Source organism: Chelonoidis abingdonii, chromosome 4 (genome assembly GCF_003597395.2).
Source record: "Chelonoidis abingdonii isolate Lonesome George chromosome 4, CheloAbing_2.0, whole genome shotgun sequence".
Lineage (NCBI taxonomy): Eukaryota > Metazoa > Chordata > Testudines > Testudinidae > Chelonoidis > Chelonoidis abingdonii.
In genome coordinates, this window is record NC_133772.1 from 155,437,611 (window position 1) to 155,456,495 (window position 18,885).

Sequence of the window (18,885 nt, forward strand, 5' to 3'; positions counted from 1 at the left end):
CCGACCAGCTTGCCTCTCTCTACTGAGCACCATGCCAAGTGCCTTTCCCAAATATGTGCTCATTCTGCATTCTCTGACAGGGGTCTGCTGCCATTGCCATAGATGCCCAGTGTCCTGGAAGTAGTAGACACATCCCAGTAAGGACCGGGACACAAGTAACTTCCAGGGCATGTGAAAGTTGTACCCGTTTAACTGAAACTATTCTTTAACCTGAGTAAAGCTGACCCGATATAAACCAATTGGAAACCAATTTAAGAGCCTCCACACAGAGTATGATTGTGCCAAGTTATTTAAGTCGGTTTAAAAACTGATTAGTTAAACCAGCACAATTCAGGTGTGTAAACAAGGCCTCAAGAAGGCTGCTATTGACCAGAGAAGCAGTTATTTTTCTTTTCTAATGTTTGGCGTGTTGCCCAGGTAATTTCTGTTACAGCAAGCAACAAAGGAAAGTCCAGATGAACAAAATGTATTCCAGGCTCTCTGCCACACAGAGGCAGAGAGGCTATGGCTACATGCAATTTGCACAGTAGTTTGTGATGGCCTGGACCCATGTTATTATACACCGGGTTCTTGCACATACTATGTTCTTGGGGTTCTTCCTAGAAAGGAATCCTCTTACTGTCCTCTCTGCTCTCCTGGTCATTTGCCCATAGCTAGCTGATGGGGTAGCTCAAACATCAGCTGAGATCACTGCCAAGTCTGTTTGTGTTGCCTAGCTCAGGTGGTTTAAGCATTAGCCTGTTAAACCCAGGGTTGTGAGCTCAATCCTTGAGGGGGCCATTTAGGGATCAGGGGCAAAAATCTATTTGCGGATTGGTCCTGCTTTAAGCAGGGGGTTGGACTAGATTATGACCTCCTCATGTCCCTTCCAGCCCTGTTATTCTATGAAGGAATTTTTGGCACAGTGAGTACCCCAAATACTTCCTGTTGCTGCAGTGCCAGCTATATCAGTTCCCAACCTTCCCCTGGCCCCAGCTGGGAACATTATCAGTCAGCCTACCACAACTTCTAGTAGAAATGAGACTTTCAGTCATGTTTTATTACTCCAAGTCTAGTGAGACTGAATGGATTTAAAAATAATAGACCTAATTCTCCTCTCAGTTATTCCAGCCTATATCTGGAGTAACTCCATCCATGTCCACTGAGTTCTTCCAGTGTGAAACTGGAAAAAAGGGAGGAGAACCGGACCTAATCTGGATTTCTGATGAATAAGGAGGAAACACACATCTTCTTGCCTGGAAACCCACAGCCCCGTGCTCTCCTGGAGTCACAGCATGCCAGTCAACCCCTGTAACACAAGCTTTTGCTGTCTCAGTATTGGAGTGCATTCATTCCAGCCCCGGGATGACAGAAAATCAGTGACCGACAAAAATCCCATTGTAAGCCCTCCCTGAAAAGGAGGGTTACAAAGCTATTACCAAGGGCACAGAACGGGGCTATATTCCCATCGTGGTGCAGTGGGAATGAGGATTTAAACGCATAACTTGCATTAACGCTAATGCAAGCTACACACACCTCTTCTCAGCTGGCTTGCAAAAAGGAGCCACTGCCGTTGGTTTGAAGACCAAAATGAGCAGAGCGTTCCTGCATTTTAATTGTGCTCATTCACCTGCTCACCTTAGCTCTGGACTGCAACCTCTGCAGCTCTTCACTGCCTGTTCTTGGGCAGAAGTGACCCATAGTTACAAAGCCTAACTGAGATCCCACTGCTTCGAAAGGACCAATGCCCATGGCTGTGAACACTCTTAGCTCACCCATGCAGACAGTCCATACAAGTGACCTATGTACCACTTATGTCCCACGTCAGAACCTCCAAGGGGCTGAGCGCACTGCAGAGCACTTAAGCACATGCTTAACTTTAAGTGCCTGAGCAGTCCCACTGGCACCAGTGGAACTACACTGATCGATGCCAACTGAGGAGCTGGACCGTAGAGCGAAATCAACTGAAAAAACAACCTCATCACAATGGACATTTGACAGTCACTAGATTTGCGAGGCAAAGTTAAGATGAAGTTCGGGCTAAACGTCCTTTCTGCCAGCCTGAGAGGTAAGCAGTGCTCCCACTTCTCCGGCATCTGCCTGTTCATGCCTCCCCACCTCAGTCATCCGGCTTCTCTCCAACTCACGCCTCCCTACCCACCCCCACCCTCACTTGGTCCTTCTAAAGCTTTGTCACTTGTTCTGTTTCCTCTGGGATCCTTCCCCCACACACGCACAGAACTGTGACTCACCAGTTGGCGTATCCCCTTGTGGCTGGGCTTGGCATTGCAAGCTGTCTTCCTCTGGCTCTCTCGGCCAGCAGCCACTCCTGCCCTATACCGGTCTGCTTCTTCTCGTGACTCTTCACTAAGAGTCCCACCTTCCGGGATAAGCGAGAGTCCCAGCAAACATTCCAATAACCTCACATCAGGGCTTTGGCCCAAATCTAGGGTCGATGGTCCTCAAACCCTTTGTATCAGGAGCCTTTCCCACCACGTTCCTCGGGGGCTGGTTGAGGAGCCCAGGCCCTCCTGGACCCTGGGTTCCAGCCCTGGGACACTAGTGAAAATCTAAGGCCTGTTCCCTCGGACTCCTTCCTCCCTCCCTGGGCCACCTCCTATCTCAGCCCATCTCTAGACCCTTTTCCTCAGTCCTGCCTGGACTTACTTCTCAGCAGACCCTTCACCCCTTCCCAGCTTAGCCACGTTCTGCTTGGCTCTTGTACTGAGCAACACCTCCCAGGGCTTTCTCCCCGGAGACCCAGCTGCTGTTTGCCTCCCTTAAGGCTCTCTGTGTGTCCTGCCTCTTTCCTCCAGAACCCCAGCCTCTGGTGCTGCCTCACCGGGGTCTGGCCTTTGTCATAGGCCACACAGGACCAATGTGATCATCTGGGCTGACTTCCTGTATAGCGCAGGCCAGAGACCTTCCCCCAGATAACTCCTAGAGCAGAGCTATCAGAGAAACGTTCCACCTTGGTTTTGGCCAGGCTCACCACAGGAGCTTGCTCCTCCCCTATAGCTTCCCATTGTCTCCCTGGCCCTTTACCAGAGCTCCCTTCTCAAGAGAGGGCCTCAAGGCTGACCCTCTCCCATGGCCTCCTGCCTCTCTTCTACTGCCTCGAAGTCCTACCTTTGTTAGTCTCCCTGCTCCTCACAACTGGGCCTACTCCTAAACTGGGCCTGGCCCACTCTTCAGGTGCAGCCAGGAGCGCCAATTGCTATCTGGCACCAGGCAGCTCATTCTCTGCCAGTCTGGGGTACAAACCCCATCACAACATCTTCCTTTACCCAGAGTTGACTCTAGCTTTTCTGCCGCCCCAAGCGGCGAAGCAGGGGTGTGGGTGGGAGGAGATAAAGCTGTGATCGGTGGCACTTAGGCGGCAGCTCTACCGCACCGTTTCATTCTTCAGCGGCAATTCGGCAGCAGGTCCTTCGCTCCGAGAGAGACCGAGGGACCCACTACCGAATTGCCGCCGAAGACTCGGACATGCCGCCTCTTTCCATTGGCCACCCCAAGCACCTGCTTCCTTCGCTGGTGCCTGGAGCTGGCCCTGTTCATACCCATGCTGTCCCCGTTCTGTGGACGCTGCAGTGCTGGTGGTGTCTTTCACCTGCACTAAATACACACACACGAGTGTGGCTTGCTGGGTTATTTTCTCATGTAAAATCTGTGTGTCTGTTTCATGCTCCTGACTGTTTAAATTCTCAGAAGCAAAAGCCTGTAGTAAAGTTAGGGTCTCTTCCAAGGGCAGAGGTTCTTACAGACCTGACAGACCAATTAACCGCTATTGCGGCACATTACAAACCAGTACGGCGTTGTTTCTCTGTGCCCTGTCATTGTGAATTCAGATTGTTTTCCATGTTGTTGCACTAACTTTAATGAGTATATTTCGCATTCATGCAAGTCCCTCACATGCATTTCCACAGGTGCTGCATTGTCATTTAGCACTAATGAACATTGCTTAATGGACCAAACATGATGACTTGGAGCTTTTAGACAGTCTCACTGTAAGTATCTTTGCGATAGCAGGTGTCCTAGCCAGACATTGTCTTTGTGGGTGCAGTGCAAAGGGCATTCGCAGCTGGGTATACCAGAATAGCAAGCAGGTGGTAGCTAATTGTTGTGGGTTGTACAGATATTTGCTGGAGGTCTTCGTGCTGAACGTGTTTCCAGCCCTGCTGTTGTACTCTCAGCCATCCTCACTCAGCTGATCCTTCAACCCTGCTGGGTTGGAGGTGCACACTCAGATTATGTGTGCATATTGTAAGCCACCCCGCTGCAGTGCTGGCATCCACCAGGGCCCTGTTCAGTCTGGCACAGCCTGTGTGCCGTGGGTTGCTGTAAGTTGTCTGGGCACTGGGCTCTGCAGGTCCTGGCACTCACACATTGACAGGGATAACAGAGGAGGCTTTGCCTGGGCTCTCAAAATAACAGGTGCCAATTCCTTAGACTCCAAGACTTCATGAAAACCCCAGCCCAGGAGCCCCTGGGGGAGTGCCGGAGGGAGCTATAAAGGTAACAGAGTCTCAGTGCAGGGTCCAGGCCCTCCACATGTGTAAGGTTGTCCCCACACTTCCTGCTTGTGGCCTGCTCCTTTGTGTCCTGTGCTGCCATGCCCTGTGTCCAGTCCCACCTCTCAGGCTGCCTGTGATCCACGCTTCTCTATACAGCAAGCTGTCCGGCTATTGCCTCTGCAGCCTCTCCCACCCGGCACACACCCTCTGGGGACTATGGAGCCCTCTCCTGACAGGGCACTGAACTGGGTGACACAGCACCCGCCACTGGCTGGGTCCTTTCCCACCACCGCAGCCTGGGTGAGGGGAAGGTGCTCAGTAGTGGGTCAGAAGGTTCTTTAGCATCTGCTTCTGACACTCAGGTGGGGCTAGCTGTGTAAAGACAAACACAAGCCTTGGCACTGGGGTACAGTGGGAAGAATTAGTGACTGAAGAGAGGCTATTGCCAGGCAACGCAGGGCCCCCGCCCTCCGCAGTGCAGATCGCTTCATTAAACGGCTTGGCTTTCATTATGGAAATGACTCTCGCCCAACTCTGAAAGCTGGAGTGGAGGGGGGAGCTGATGAGGGGGCTGCTGACGTATTACAGTAACTCCTCACTTAAAGTCATCCTGGTTAACATTGTTTCGTTGTTACGTTGCTGATCAATTAGGGAACCTGCTCCTTTAAAGTTGTGCAATGCTCCCTTCTAATGGCATTTGGCAGCTCCTTGCTTTGTGTAATTTGCAGGAAGAGCAGCCTGTTGCAGCTAGCTGGTGGGGGCTTGGAACCAGGGTGGACCGGCAGCCCCCATCAGCTCCTCCATCAGCTCCCCACTACCCTAGGTTCCCTGTGCTGCAGCCGCCCAGCAGGCTGGCAGTTGCAGCTGTCCTTCCCCCCACTGCCATGTGCTGCTCCTGCCCTCTGCCTTAGAGCTTCTCCCCGAGACTCCTGCTTGCTGTGCAGGGGGGGAGCAGAGGAAGAGGGGGGCTAATGTCAGGGTGTCCCTCTCACCCCTTCTCCTGTACCCTGTTTACCTCATCTTCCATAGAGCAGGGGGGACACACGACCGGGCTCAGGACAGAGGGAGCTTGCTGGCAGCAGCAGTTGCAGTCTCAGCAAGCTGATCTAATTAACAAGACAGTGTACTGACAGGTGAAATGTGCATCTCTCTCTCACACACAGAGTGTATCTCTGTCTCTGTCTGTGATGCTCTCTCCCCTCCCTTCATTCCTGCTGCCTTGTAGACTGTGAGAGTTAACCCTGGAGGGCTCAGCCAATTGCTAGTTCATCATTTAGCAGTAAGGCATTCCCTGGAAAATATCCCACCCTCTGACTCCTCCGCCTCAACCAAGCTTCACAATCATCATCACCATGTGCCAGCATTAAATTGTTTGTTTAAAACTTATACCGTGTGTGTGTGTATATATATAATATAGTATTTTGTCTGATGAAAAAAAATTCCCTGGAACCTAACCCTCCTCATTTACATTAATTCTTATGGGGAAATTGGATTCACGTAACATCGTTTCGCTTAAAGTCACGTTTTTCAGGAACAGAACTACAACGTCAAGCGAAGAGTTACTGTACTGTGGCTCTTTGGCGATGTACGTTGGTAAATTGTGGCTCCTTCACAGGCTCAGGTAGGCCACCCGTGATCTAGGTCTTCACTAGCCAGGTAATGCTGTAACCACATGGAAGCATTGGGCCTGATTCTCTGTCCAGCCTGGGTAGCCATTTCCACCTGAGCAAAGGTGTGGGGCAGTGGGGGAAGAGCTTGGCTCCACCAGAAGGGTTTTTAAGGCGGGATCTGAAGGAGCACTCTAAAGGTTCTGAATAGGTGAGCAGTCCCATGCACCTGAAACGAGTGACAGAAGGCAATAAAGCCATACAGTACGTGGGAGAACAGACAAAGGGGTCTCATTCTGATCTCTTTGATACCAGTGTAAACCCAGGGTAACGGCATTGACCTGGAGGGGTTAAATCCAGATTTGATCCCATCTAGCCGACATCAGAATCGGGGCCGTAGAGAGTGATTTGGAGAGAGAGGAACTGGAGGAGATGGAAGCTGTGTCAAAGGCCAGCAGCTTGGGTGAGGATGAGGAGCATGGATTTTATATGGATGGAGAGGGAGCCAATGCAGGGACACCCTGCCCACACCCCCCGACACACCCCCACCCCATAGTCCTTATCTCGTCTTGCCAGGGTCTATTGCGTAGCTAAGTGAAGGCTTTTATCCACAGTAATCGAATGATGGAATTCTCAGACCCAGATACTAAAAACTAGTGGGTCACATTCTCTCCATATGTAAATACGTGTAGCATCAGTGCCTTCAATAGAGTGGCACCAGTTTACACCAGCAAAGAATTTGGCCCACCAAGATTCTAGCCCAATTACACCGATCTAGCCAGGGGTCAACTCTGTCGGGCCTGATTCTGATCCCACATCTCTTTTACACCAGTGTTTCTCCACTGCCCTCTCCTGATTTACACCAGCATAAGGGAGATCCAAATCAGGCCCTGCTGCTCTCTGGGAAATGGGTCTCAGCAGCATCCTTTTCTCCCATATATTTTGCGTCTGGTGATGCAGTTGGGGGAGGGGGGCGGGGCTGACTAAGCGAGGCTGTTTTTATTAGAGACGCCTTTACCAATTAGCTCCATGTCCTAATGACTCTGCCACAATAAATTACATAAGAAATGCAGAAATCATGGCAGCTGTATTAAAGCTTCTTGTGAAAGCAGCAGTAAGGTCATTTTCTGGGCCACTAAACTGTTGCCACTCGTTTACTGTCTAATTTCTTTGATACAATTTTTTTTTAATTTTAGCCTAGCGCAGTGTTGCCAGGCACTGCACGCTATAACCTCGTGTCCCTTCCTATGCTGTCAGTCAATAGCTTTTCATCCTGTTTCCTTGCCTGCCTGTGGTGAGCAGAGATTTGGAGTAAGACGCCCAGGTGGAAAAATAGTGTCTTGAAATCAGGACCAGTGGAGAGAAGCCTGCAAAAGCATAGTGCAAAAGCACAAGGGAGCTGAAATTGGCGGCACACATGTTGCCGGCACAAAGTGCCAGAGGCTAAGCAACAGCGGTTCGTGGCCCGGAGTGCTTAGCGCCAATGAACACACCAGGGTGGGGAAGCAAAACACAAGTTTATTTGAGCTCAAATAAGGTGCGAGGGAGAATGCAATCTCAAATCCTGCACACCTAAAACAAGCAGTTTCTTCCTTTTATATCCCAGTTGTTTACTACAAAACTTTTTCTTGCTGACTATCTGATCTTTCACTCCCCTTTCCTTTCCCATCCAGCTGCAGTATCTTTTCTCACTCAATCTTTTTGTCTTTCCCCTTCCTCCCCCCTCTCCGCTGCTGAGACATGTATACAGTATCTTAAAACTGCCTTGAGCGTGCTTTAGCCTAGCTTCAATGTATTTCAGCAGAGAACTGACTATTACAACCGAAAACTAATTGCTAACACTACATTTTTGCAGCTATTAGTACATTAAGTTACACTAGGTTACACAAAGTGTTTAACATGGAGGAACAATGGTTCATTGAGGCCTGAGCAGGAGGGCTTCATCGGCACTCGTGATCTTCCACCCTCCCGAGCTACCTAGATTTATGCCTAGTGACACCAACACACAGAACATGCGGCATTCAGAGGACAACTTGAGTGTGTCATTGACTCAGTAGCTACAGCATTTGCCTTTGCATCTCGATTGCATCTTGAGGAACTGCCACACACACAGAAGAACACAAACCTAAAAACTGCCAACAAATTACTAGCAGTGAATTGAAAAGAAAACAGCAAAGAAACTTGACTCATTCCTGTCCAAAAATTCAAGGGGCAGCTGTTTGAATTGTACCTCTGCCCTCTTATACATGACATATGTGGAGAGCACAGGCTAATGCATTGTGGTGGAGACAAAGGCACTCCATCTCCCTGGCTCCAGGGGTCTGCTCATGGTTTTACCGGGGGCGGGACGTGGAGCCTGGATGCAGAAAATCTCCATTATGGTTCAAAAGCAAGAATTAAGTGTGTTGTAAAACTAAAGCAACAAGCAATAATCTCTGGGCTGCCTTTCTGCACAAGGGGAGAAACTGCTAGCTAGGAGCAAATGCAAACAGAACTACCGGGACCGATTTGTACAGCTACTTTTTGTGACAAAATGTGGTTCCCAGGATTTTTACTGCCTTCCAGCTCAATCTCCACAAATAAAAGACGGCCCCCTGCCCTGTCTCCCACCTCCAGCCCCGGCTCTGCAGATCTCTGAGGCATCACTGACTTACATAAACAGAGACAGTTGTTGGAGCCTGAGAAAGGAAAAAATGCTACTGCCGATGGATTTCCTATGCCTTACGGTTCCCTCTGCTCTGCTGCTGTCCATTTGCCTATAATTCTCTGGTATAATTCCTCATTTGCTGCCACTCAGCAGCATTGCCTATGCAGATGATGCATAGGCATCAGCCTTGCTGTGCATCATCTTGTCAGCACCGTGTTTGCATAATGCAGGAGCGATTGATTGCAAGGATGTAGTCACGGGAGTGAGCAGTTTTGCAGCCGGAGCTCCATTTTGCTGAGAGCCAGCCTTGCCAGTAATCAAGCTGCAGACCTCCAGCCATGCTGACAAATGAATCTTTGCTCTAACATAAGGGGCAGTCTCATCGCACACCTGCTGTGCAGTCATTGTCACCGCCAACCCCTTTAAAACAGCTCTACTTGTCAGAAGGTTGGGACTTCTAGAGCATGTGTGTGGGGGTGGTGGTATTAGACTGTCATGTTAATAAGGTGGGATGATAGCTGCAGCTTGGAACTGGGGTTCTAGAGACCTGGACTCTGTTCCCAGCTCTGCCGCTGGCTTGCTGGGAGACACTGGGCAAGTCCCTCCACCATGTCTCCCCTGGTCTGTTCAGACTGTAACCTCTTGGAGCTGGAGATTGAGACTGTACACGTAGGCACGTACAGCAGAGGGTTGCCAGGTGTCTGGGTTTCGACCAGAAAGTCCGTTGAAAAGGGAACCTGGCAGTTCCAGTGCTGACTGGACACTTAACAGTCTGGTTATCTGGTTATCTGCGGTAACTGGCCTCTACCACTGGCGGGTGGGAAAAGCAGCAGCTGCTGCTGGAGCCTGGAGGAGCCCTCAGCAACGGCTCTGGCAGAGGAAGGTGTGGTCAGCTCCCCCATCCTGCCCCACCTACCCACCCCTGGAGCACAGGTCCCCCGCCCTGCCCATGTCACCCACTCTCACCCCCTGAAGGTGGCTCTCCCTGCCCCGCCCTGCTCCCATCACCCCCCACACTCAGAGCCCACCTCTTTCTCCAGTGTCCTGCTCCAGTCACCCCTGGAGTCCTGCTCAGCTGGCAGGGGGAGGGTGGTGGAGAAAGCAGTGAGCAATGGGCCAGGAGGAGGAGGAGCTGGGGGCAGGGCCTCAAGGGAAAGAGGTGGAGCAGAGGGCGGGGGAGGTTCTGGCGCTTAGTGTCCTTTTTTCACAAATGAGAAAGTTGGCCACTTTAGTGCAGCACCCTGCATAGTCGGGCCTGACTTGAGGCTTCTAGGCACTTCCATAACATGACGGAGAAATATGTTTTACCACTGAAATTGTTTTTCTGCCAATTACATTTTGCAAAACTTTTGGAGACAAGCCCACAGCAAAAGCCCCAAAACGGGGCACCTGGAACTATGGGCGTGGGGAAGGAGTGCAACCGACAAAAGAGGCTAAATCCTTTGAGTAGGTCATTTGCTGTAGAATAATTGCCCAGATCTAGAGATAACAACACTTATCAAAATCATGGGGGAGACGGGAGGATCCCGTAGTTAACGTTTGGAAAGCCCTATGAAAATGAAAACTGCCAGGTATTTAGTAGTAGCAGCAGTATTGTGTTTTGCTACTCAGCTGTATCAGGCCCTGCTGGAGTTCACCAGGTGGGAGGTTGCTGCATTGTAAGTGACCTTAGTGTTGAAAGGGACAAGGTGCCAACCTGGAACCCAAGAGAGCTGTGTTCAGTTCCTTGCTGCACCACAGATTTTCTGTATGACCTTGGGCAAGTCACTTAATCTCTCTGTGCTTCAGTGTCTCTCTGTCAAATGGGCGTAATACCACTACCCAGCCTCTCAGGGGTGTTGTGAGGATAAATATATAAAGATTCTGAATGGAGCTGGCTGCAGAATGGAATTTCTAGCTCGTGGGAAATTCCAACCTTTTGAAATTTGTTTTCCCCCTGAACCAGGGTGAAAAGTTCCAATTTCAAAATTTCTCACAGGATCGAAGTTCCAAAAATAATTGATTCACAAACATCGAAAAAACCTTATTGAAAGGTTTTGCTTCGATAATGTCGGAACATTAATAAATATAATATAATATAATATAATATAATTAATAATAAATAATGGCAGGCAAGAGGAGGATAGTTACAGTGCATGTAGAAGAAAGAGAGAAGATGAACTTGGGACTCTTAATGGTGGATAGGCTGGTGAGCGTACATTTGAGGTTGGCGGGACATGTGATAAAAATGGGAGCAGAATGACCATCAGAGAAAGCATGGGAAGAAGAGGACAGCAAGAAAAGACATGGAAGACTGAGGATACGATGGAAAGACTCTGTCTAGACAAATGTGAAGAGAAAGGGACTGGAACTTCACAACCTAGAAACCCATGCCATGGACCAGAAGGAGTAGCAAAGAATTGTGGGAACCTCCGACTCTGTGTAAATGGGAAGAGGAGTCGAGAAGTGAAGTGAAGTGATACTATACTATATTTAGTAATCAACATGAAATGAGAAAGTCCATTTCAATTTCAAATAATTTTTAAATGTTTTCATCAAAAATTTCATCAATTCGCCACATTCCTGCAAAAACATTTCAATTTTGGGAAAACAGCATTTTCTTATGGAAAACTGTTCAGTTGAAAGTTTTCTGAATGGCTCTAATTGAAGCTGCTCAGCTTAGGGGGGGTCTCTCTAAATAATCTAGGAGAATCAAAATACCAATGCAGTTAGGTGTCATTATCTGCCTTGGGGACATAGAACCCACTGCGAGGTAGTTTAAAAAAGATTCACTCTGACATGCAAAAAGTCACCTTTTGAGCCAGGAGTGACACTAATTTGTTCCATTTTCTGTACTAGGCTGATAAACTAGCACAAGGATTTGGATAATCTAAAAGGTGCCGAGCACAATGGGATGGATAGTGCTCATCTCATAAAACTCAGCCCACTTACGTAGGTGCCTGAATGTGGATTTAGTCACCTGGCTTTAGGCATCTGAGTTTGAAACTTTCAGCCTTTGTGTCTATTTATTATACAAATTATTGTTCAACTAAAGGTGTCTTGCCACACCACCTGTTCATCTTTGATCTGCCCCACGGTGAAACAGGACTAGATTAAAGCACACTAACAAGCTGTTAGTCCACATCAGCAGGATGCACACGGACACTTAGTGCATGGCAGGCTAGTGAGGGCTAGATTCACACCCTAGTTTGCTGCAAACTAAATATTTTTGTAGACAAGCCCTAAGTGACTGGGCCAAGGTCACACAGGGAAGTCTCGAGGGGAGCTGAATCCAAGGCTCACAAGCCCCACAGTAGTATCCTAAACACTGGACCATCCTTCCTCTCACTGTTTACATTTGGGGAAACTGAAGTGCAGGGCTAACTCCAGTGATTTGCTCAAGGTCACACAGCTGAAGGGGGTCTGGGCTTGGACTCCAAACTCCAGGCCAATCACTAGACAATGGTTCCTCCACTTAAGGTCTGAGGCCAGAATACATGTTCCTTGGTGTGAATAAATGCCATCTCCTTACTGCCTGCTCCTGTTTGCTCTGTTTATTGGTAACCTGCTTTGTATTTCTTTCTGCATGCAGAGCCAGCTCTCCCAGGCACTGAATGGATTGTCAGACAGAGCCAAGGAAGCCAAAGAGTTCCTGGTGCAGCTACGAAACATGGTTCAGCAAATCCAGGTACCATACCAACCTGCTAGAGAAACAAACCCCCAACAGGTTAATACGCCATTTGTGACTTCATGCATCACCTCCGTGTCTTGTCTTTGCTTGGTGCCCTCCGTACCGCACACACAGCTGGCCCCTCAGCAAGGGACCCCTTTCATCTCTCCCCCAGACTCCTGCACTGCTGGGCTAGCTCCACTCGCTCCCTTGTCTCTGGGATTGTCATGGATGCTTCCTTGTGTATCTGCAAGGAGCAGCTGTTACTAGACAAATATCACAGCCAGTCTTCTACCTCCTTGCCCGCAGAGTAACACTGACTCTCAGCCTGTCCTAGCTTTGACAAAGGAATATGGGTCTCCAGCAGCAGATACAAAGTCTCCTTCCAACTTGCAATCAGCAGGGCTGTCAGTGAACTAGTTGTAGGAGAAGCAATGTAAAAGGCTCCTCTTCTGATCCCCATCCACCAAATGTGGGAGCTTAAAAATTCTGGTCTGATTTTTAAGGGAATTTGTTTGAAGGTGTTTTGCTTCGTCTCTTTAACTATTCTTTGGGAATACTGGAGTCACGCTGTTATGTGTATAAAATCAGGCCATTTGGGGCCAGATTCTGACCCCTCACACTGAGCAGTACCTTACTCCACTGAAAGCAACAGGATCTTCCATACAGCAAAGTGTGATTCAGTGGGAGAGAGGTATCAGGATACCGCCCTTCCTGAGCAAGATGCAGGCTACAGTCTGGCCGTTTCTGATCCCCAGCTGGAGGGAGAGCTGCATATGTTTCTTCAGTGGAGGCTTAGTGCCAGCTGCCCCGTCCCTCGTGATTTGGGGATGGCATGAATGTGGATTCCTAACCGAAGCCTTCCACATGAGTGCAATGAGCCTGGCACCGCAGTAAAACATGCTTTCAAGGTTAATGTTTAACAGATCTTCAGACCGAAGTGGCTTAAAATCTGACAGTGTAAAGTGCTGCTCTCTGTGGCATGGACAGCTTGTTCTGTTGTTCGCTCAGGTCTCCAGAATGGTGACCCACTTTCTGTCTTTCCCAAGGCACCATCAATCAGTCTCTGCTGCTGCCAAATTGAAATACCCACTTCCCCACCCCCTCCCAGCCAAAGTGCAGCCGTCCCCTGTGCTTAGCTCCTTCTTCCCAGCGTGGTGGGTTTAGTTCAGATGCCATTTCCAGCAGGATTTCCTGCCCCCGTTTGTACATGGCTGATGTGAACCTGTCTCCGGGGGAGCAGTGTGGATGGAAGCACTTGATAGTTCCAAAGCCTAGATTTCCAGGAACTTACTTCATTTAGGCAATTACTGAATTAGCCATGTTCCTCCCCATTATGATCCTGATCCTCCAGCCCTTACTCAGTCAGGGCCTGATTCAACCACACTTAATCACACTGAGTAGTGTACTTCACTACGAGCAGCCACACCAAACCCAGTGGGGCCTCTCAGAGTAAGGTCATATTCAGTGTGAGTGACAGAATCTAGGAGGCCCCAGCTAAGTGAAGCACTTAAACAACGTGTCCTCAACTCTAAGGACGTGAACACTCCCAGTGAAGATTACAGGGCTACTTTCTGGGGCAGGGGCCATCTTTTTGTTCTGTGTTTGTATAGCTCCTAGCATGATGGAGTCCTGGTCCAGGACTGGGGCTCCTGGCTGCTACAGCAATAGACATCATAAATAACAAGAATGATAACCTAGCCCGTTGAATTTAGTGAGATGTCTCACCTGAGTAAGACTCAGCCCCTGCAAAAGGTAAACTGGAACCTGTGACCTGATGACCCAAAACTGTCACCATAGCACTGCACTGATACTTGTTTGATTAAAATCAATGCATTATTGACAAGATTTCCTGTTATAGGCTGGGCCAATTGCTAACAACTTGGCCCCATTTTACGCAGCCTTTTGAGAGAACTCTGCTGGATGTAGGGATGAGATTGTGTCTTCGCTGGGTACAGAGGTACAGCTCAGTGTCATGTGCAGTAACTGTTTGGTTTGATAACCCCTGAAATCAAAGTTCGCAACCGCATGAAATGACCAAATGAACATTATAGCCCAAAAACATCAGAGGATTTTCCCGTCCCAACTAACACCCCCAAACAAATAAAAATCCAGACAGCTCAGTGAACTCTTCGGAATTAAGGACTTATTAAAGGCCCAAATTAGTATAACATTGATAACGTGCAGATCAAAACTGAAATCTTTTGGGGATGAGCCACATTAGCCCTGAGGCAATAAAGCACGTTTACAGCACTGAATAGATGTATATGGTTAATTACTTAAAGGAACTTACCTTCCATGTAGCCTGCCCTCCTTCCTGCTCTTAGTGGGCTCAGAGAAGTTTGCAGGTGGCTATTCATGTCTTCACAATCCCATATTATCTCCTTGCTCCTACCACCCTTACTCACTAAGTATTTCTTATTCATGCCACTAGTCCCACTACCTTCGATGGGCCTGATCGTGTGAGTAAAATTGCATCCCTGAGTAGGGCCTTGAAGGATTGGGATCTGAATAAACGCTGCAAGATCTAGAGCGATTGGAGGGGTCTGGAGCTGTTACGCAGAGTTAGTGCAGTTAAGGTTTAGTGGGTAGCACACAGTAACTCTTTCAGTGGATGGAGGGAGAAAGAACTAAAAGTTGTTTAACTCTTAAAACGCTGAGACAAATATATTCATCCTCAGTAAATTCCACCTGGTTTCTGCTATTCCATTTCCTTCTATATTTGCCCACATCATCTAATCTAACCTCCCAAACGCATCCCAAGACAACCCCTCACAGCCGCTTCAGGCTCCCCCCACTCCTAGTTCCCTCATCCCACACACCCAACCTGACCAGCCAGTCCGCTGCTGGAAAACCTCCCACCCTTACCCAGATGTGGACTTCACTCCAACCCACCTCCGGAGAGCCAGTCCCAATCGCAATTGACTGGCCAGTGAGAGGCTGAAGGGATATATCTGGAGGGGCAAGGGGCCAATGGGAGCTTCCAACAACACGGAGTCAGAGTAGTTAACATATTGGGGGGGTCCACTCCAGACTCGTGCTCCTCCTCTCTGGCTGGGCTGCAGCAGGCGCAGGTGAAATCCCGGGGCTGTGAGCTGTGCTTTGTTAACACAGGAGAACAGCGTGGAGTTCGAAGCCTGCCTGGTGGCACAGTGCGATGCCCTTATTGACGCGCTCAACAGGAGGAAAGCCCAGCTGCTGTCCCGAGTCAACAAGGAGCATGAGCACAAACTGAAGGTCAGTTCAAAGCGTTCTGATTTCTGAGCCTTTTGTTTCCCAGTCGTAATTTTAACCCAGCTCTTGAGTGAAATCAGCAGAGCCTTTCTGACTGAAGTGATTCAGTCGTTCTGTCTCCGCCTCACATCTTTTCTTAACCAGTGTTCTGTCACAGATCGTTGTGACAATTCACAAACCTTTACCCACTTTTCAGCAGTTAAGCTCATGGTTAAAGTTGGCCCTGCTAGGCCGCAGTTATGACAACAGCCCTCAGCTCTGTTGACTTCAGTGGGAGGTGAGGCAGGGTGACCGTATGTCCCGTTCTGGCCGGGAAAGTCCTGTTTTTAAGTGCTGTCCCAGCAGTCTTGACTTGCGGAGCTTGAGGGGGAGGGTCAGCCTGAGCCACAGGCTGCACAGGCATGGAGCTGGGCGGGTCAGTCCAAACCACAACCAGTGGAGGCTGCAGTGGATTTGGGGGTCAGCCCCAGCCATGGGTGTCATGGAGTATGGAGCTCGGGGGTAGGGGGTTAGCCCCAGCCTGGGGGGGGGCAGCGGCTTGGGCTCAGACGAGCCCCAGCCATCCTGTTTTTACTTTGGGAAATATGGTCACCCTTAGGTGAGGGCCCCCAGCACCTTGCAAGATGAGCCCCTAAATTACCCATGGTGCAGAGGGGCAGGTACAGGAATGCAACAGGAAGAGGACAGTGATTGTGTTTGCTCTGCATGGCACGCACCTTTATGTTAAGGGATCAGGTCAGACATGACAGTTGGGTACTCGGCCATTCCAGGGGTGCCATAGGAAACCCCCAGACAGCACAGGAGAGGAGGGGCAAGAAGTGAAGCTGAAAGTGGGACCTGAAGGAGAAGGGAAGGCAGCATTACCCTTCAGTTCGTCACTAGGCAGTTCCTTGATGAACAGCGCCTGCTCTTTTCAGCTGGCTCTTATCTGCCAAGGGGAGTCCGGGGCTTGGGCTAAACAGAGACTGTCAGGTGGGCGTGAGTTGATGGGTTGGTGCTAGCGTGGTATCCATTGGCTGGTGTAACCGTACATCAGCAAGCCAGCCACGCAGGCCCAGGGCAATTCCACTGAAGTGGGTCACCCAGAGCCTGAGGTACTGAGAAGACACAACCATGTCACGCTGAGCTTTCCGGAGCTGTTATCTGAGTGCGTTTCCGTTACTCGGCTGAAACCTGCTTGCAGAGAAGTGTCCTCTCTCTCTCTTTGTATGTTTGGCACATAGCACGGCGTTGAGCCATCCAAATGGCTTTGTCTCATTTTGTAGCCCTTCCCTAGGATAGATCTAGCCAGGTTTTCCCCCCCGAGAGCTGAGGGAGCCTGAAGGGCATTGTCATCAATCTCATGTTCACCCTCACAATGAAGAAACCTGATGCTCTAGCTTGTTACTCACGTGTTTTCATCGCATGAGTCACATCTTAGCAAGGAAGCTGCTGTGTGGACCAGCACTCCACCACCCATTTCACAAGTGCACAAATCACTGCCCCTCTCATTCATGAAGGCATAACAGCCTTGTCCCTGACACCTTTCTTTCTTGTCCTTGTTTGGCCACCAATTAAATTCCCACCTTCAAAGTCAGGGCCTCTGCTTTGCCGTGCAGCGCTGACAGAAGTCAGAGTTTAAGAACAAAGCCACTGTGCTTTGTAGCTGGGCATTCCTTATGGGGTAATGTGAGGAGTCTGATCGAAGCCAGCCAGCTGTCTGAGCTTGGCCCAGCTAAGTCAGCGAGAGTGGGACAGAGCTGCTTGACAATCAGTTCTGCGGGGTGGGGAAACTGTTTTCCTATCAGTGTTTTAGAGCCTCGGACACAGTTCTGGTGCTCCATCACAGAGAAAAATACCCAGCCCCAAATGGGACTCCTTCAAACTCTAAACACAGCTCGAATTTTCAGACTTGGTTCCCTAAAGCCAGGCACTTAGATTCATGCTTAGGAACCCAACTGAAAGCACTCTCCCTTTCAGATGTGCTGCGTCCCCACAGCTCCCAGCAACTTCCCACCGGCCACTTCTATTTAGGGGCCTTACTGTGGGCAGCCATGCTTGAAAATGTTGGCCACAGCTGGTCTGTGAATGCAGCTGCAGCAAAGGCTTCTGGGAAGAGGGAAGGTTGCCTGATGCGACCTGGTTCAAAGAGCCAGCAAGAAGCACCCATGCCATATTCTGGGTCCCCCAGTAGCAGTGACGATTGAACGCTTGTTTTAATTTCTTACTGCCATGGGGTGGACTCTCCAAAGCAATTGGTCTTTCAAATCCAGTGGCCACCCCCACCCCCCAGTCGGTAACAGTTTCAATGTAGGTCACATTTTTAGACTAACAACTTGACTGTTCCCTTTAATTCACATGCTAGGGAATAAGTAATAAAGGCAGCAGAACTGGTACTTTGAAGATTATCTGGGAGTGAACAGCACATTATATAACATGGTCTTGTCTTAATTGTGCGACAGAATCCTATGCAGCACATGTGTATACACATGTCGTGGGGCTTTTGCATTGTTAAGGTGGTATGTGTGACGGGTTGGATCACAGAAACCCCCCTGGGAGCTGCCAACTGATGTGCCAAAACTACTTCTGCTCCTGTTTTCCCTGCCAGCTCAGGACTCCAGCACCCTGTCTTGCTGAGCCAGACACTCCCATCTGCTCCAAGAAAGATCCAAAGCTTCAGGTTTACCTGAAAACAGCTCACAGAAGTGTGCTTGTCTTTAGCACTCAGATGCCCAGCTCTGAATGTGGTCTAAACCCAAATAGATCCATTTTACCCTGTATAAAGCTTACGCAGGGTAAACTCATAAATTGTTCACCCTCTATAACACTGATAGAGAGAGATGCACAGCTGTTTGCTCCCCCAGATATTAATACATACTCTGAGTTAATTAATAAGTAAAGAGTGATTTTATTAAATACAGAAAGTAGGATTAAAGTGGTTCCAAGTAGTGACAGACAGAACAAAGTAAGTCACCAAGCAAAATAAAATAAAACGTGCAAATCTGTGTCTAGTCAAGCTGAATACAGATAATCTCACCCTCAGAGATGTTTCAGTAAGGTTTTGCTCAGACTGGATGCCTTCCAGGCCTGGGCACAATTCTTTCCCCTGGTACAGCTCTTGTTCCAGCTCAGGTGATAGCTAGTGGATTCTTCATGATGGCTCCTCTCCCTTTGTTCTCTTCCACCCCTTTATAAATCTTTTGCATAAGGCGGGAATCCTTTTGTCCCTCTCTAAGTTCCCACCCACTCCTTCTCGATGGAAAGACACTAGGTTAA

The 18,885-nt window shown here is 49.2% G+C and overlaps 1 protein-coding gene across 1 annotated transcript in view; it reads left to right on the forward strand.

Annotated features, from left to right (window-relative positions):
• The window catches only part of TRIM9 (tripartite motif containing 9), a 123,393-nt gene that overhangs the window by 55,361 nt on the left and 49,147 nt on the right, over positions 1-18,885 (forward strand). The window contains exons 2-3 of the mRNA XM_075065817.1: positions 12,319-12,414; positions 15,511-15,633. Of these exons, the coding sequence (XP_074921918.1) occupies positions 12,319-12,414; positions 15,511-15,633 (219 nt within the window). The remainder of the gene's footprint in view (positions 1-12,318; positions 12,415-15,510; positions 15,634-18,885) is intronic.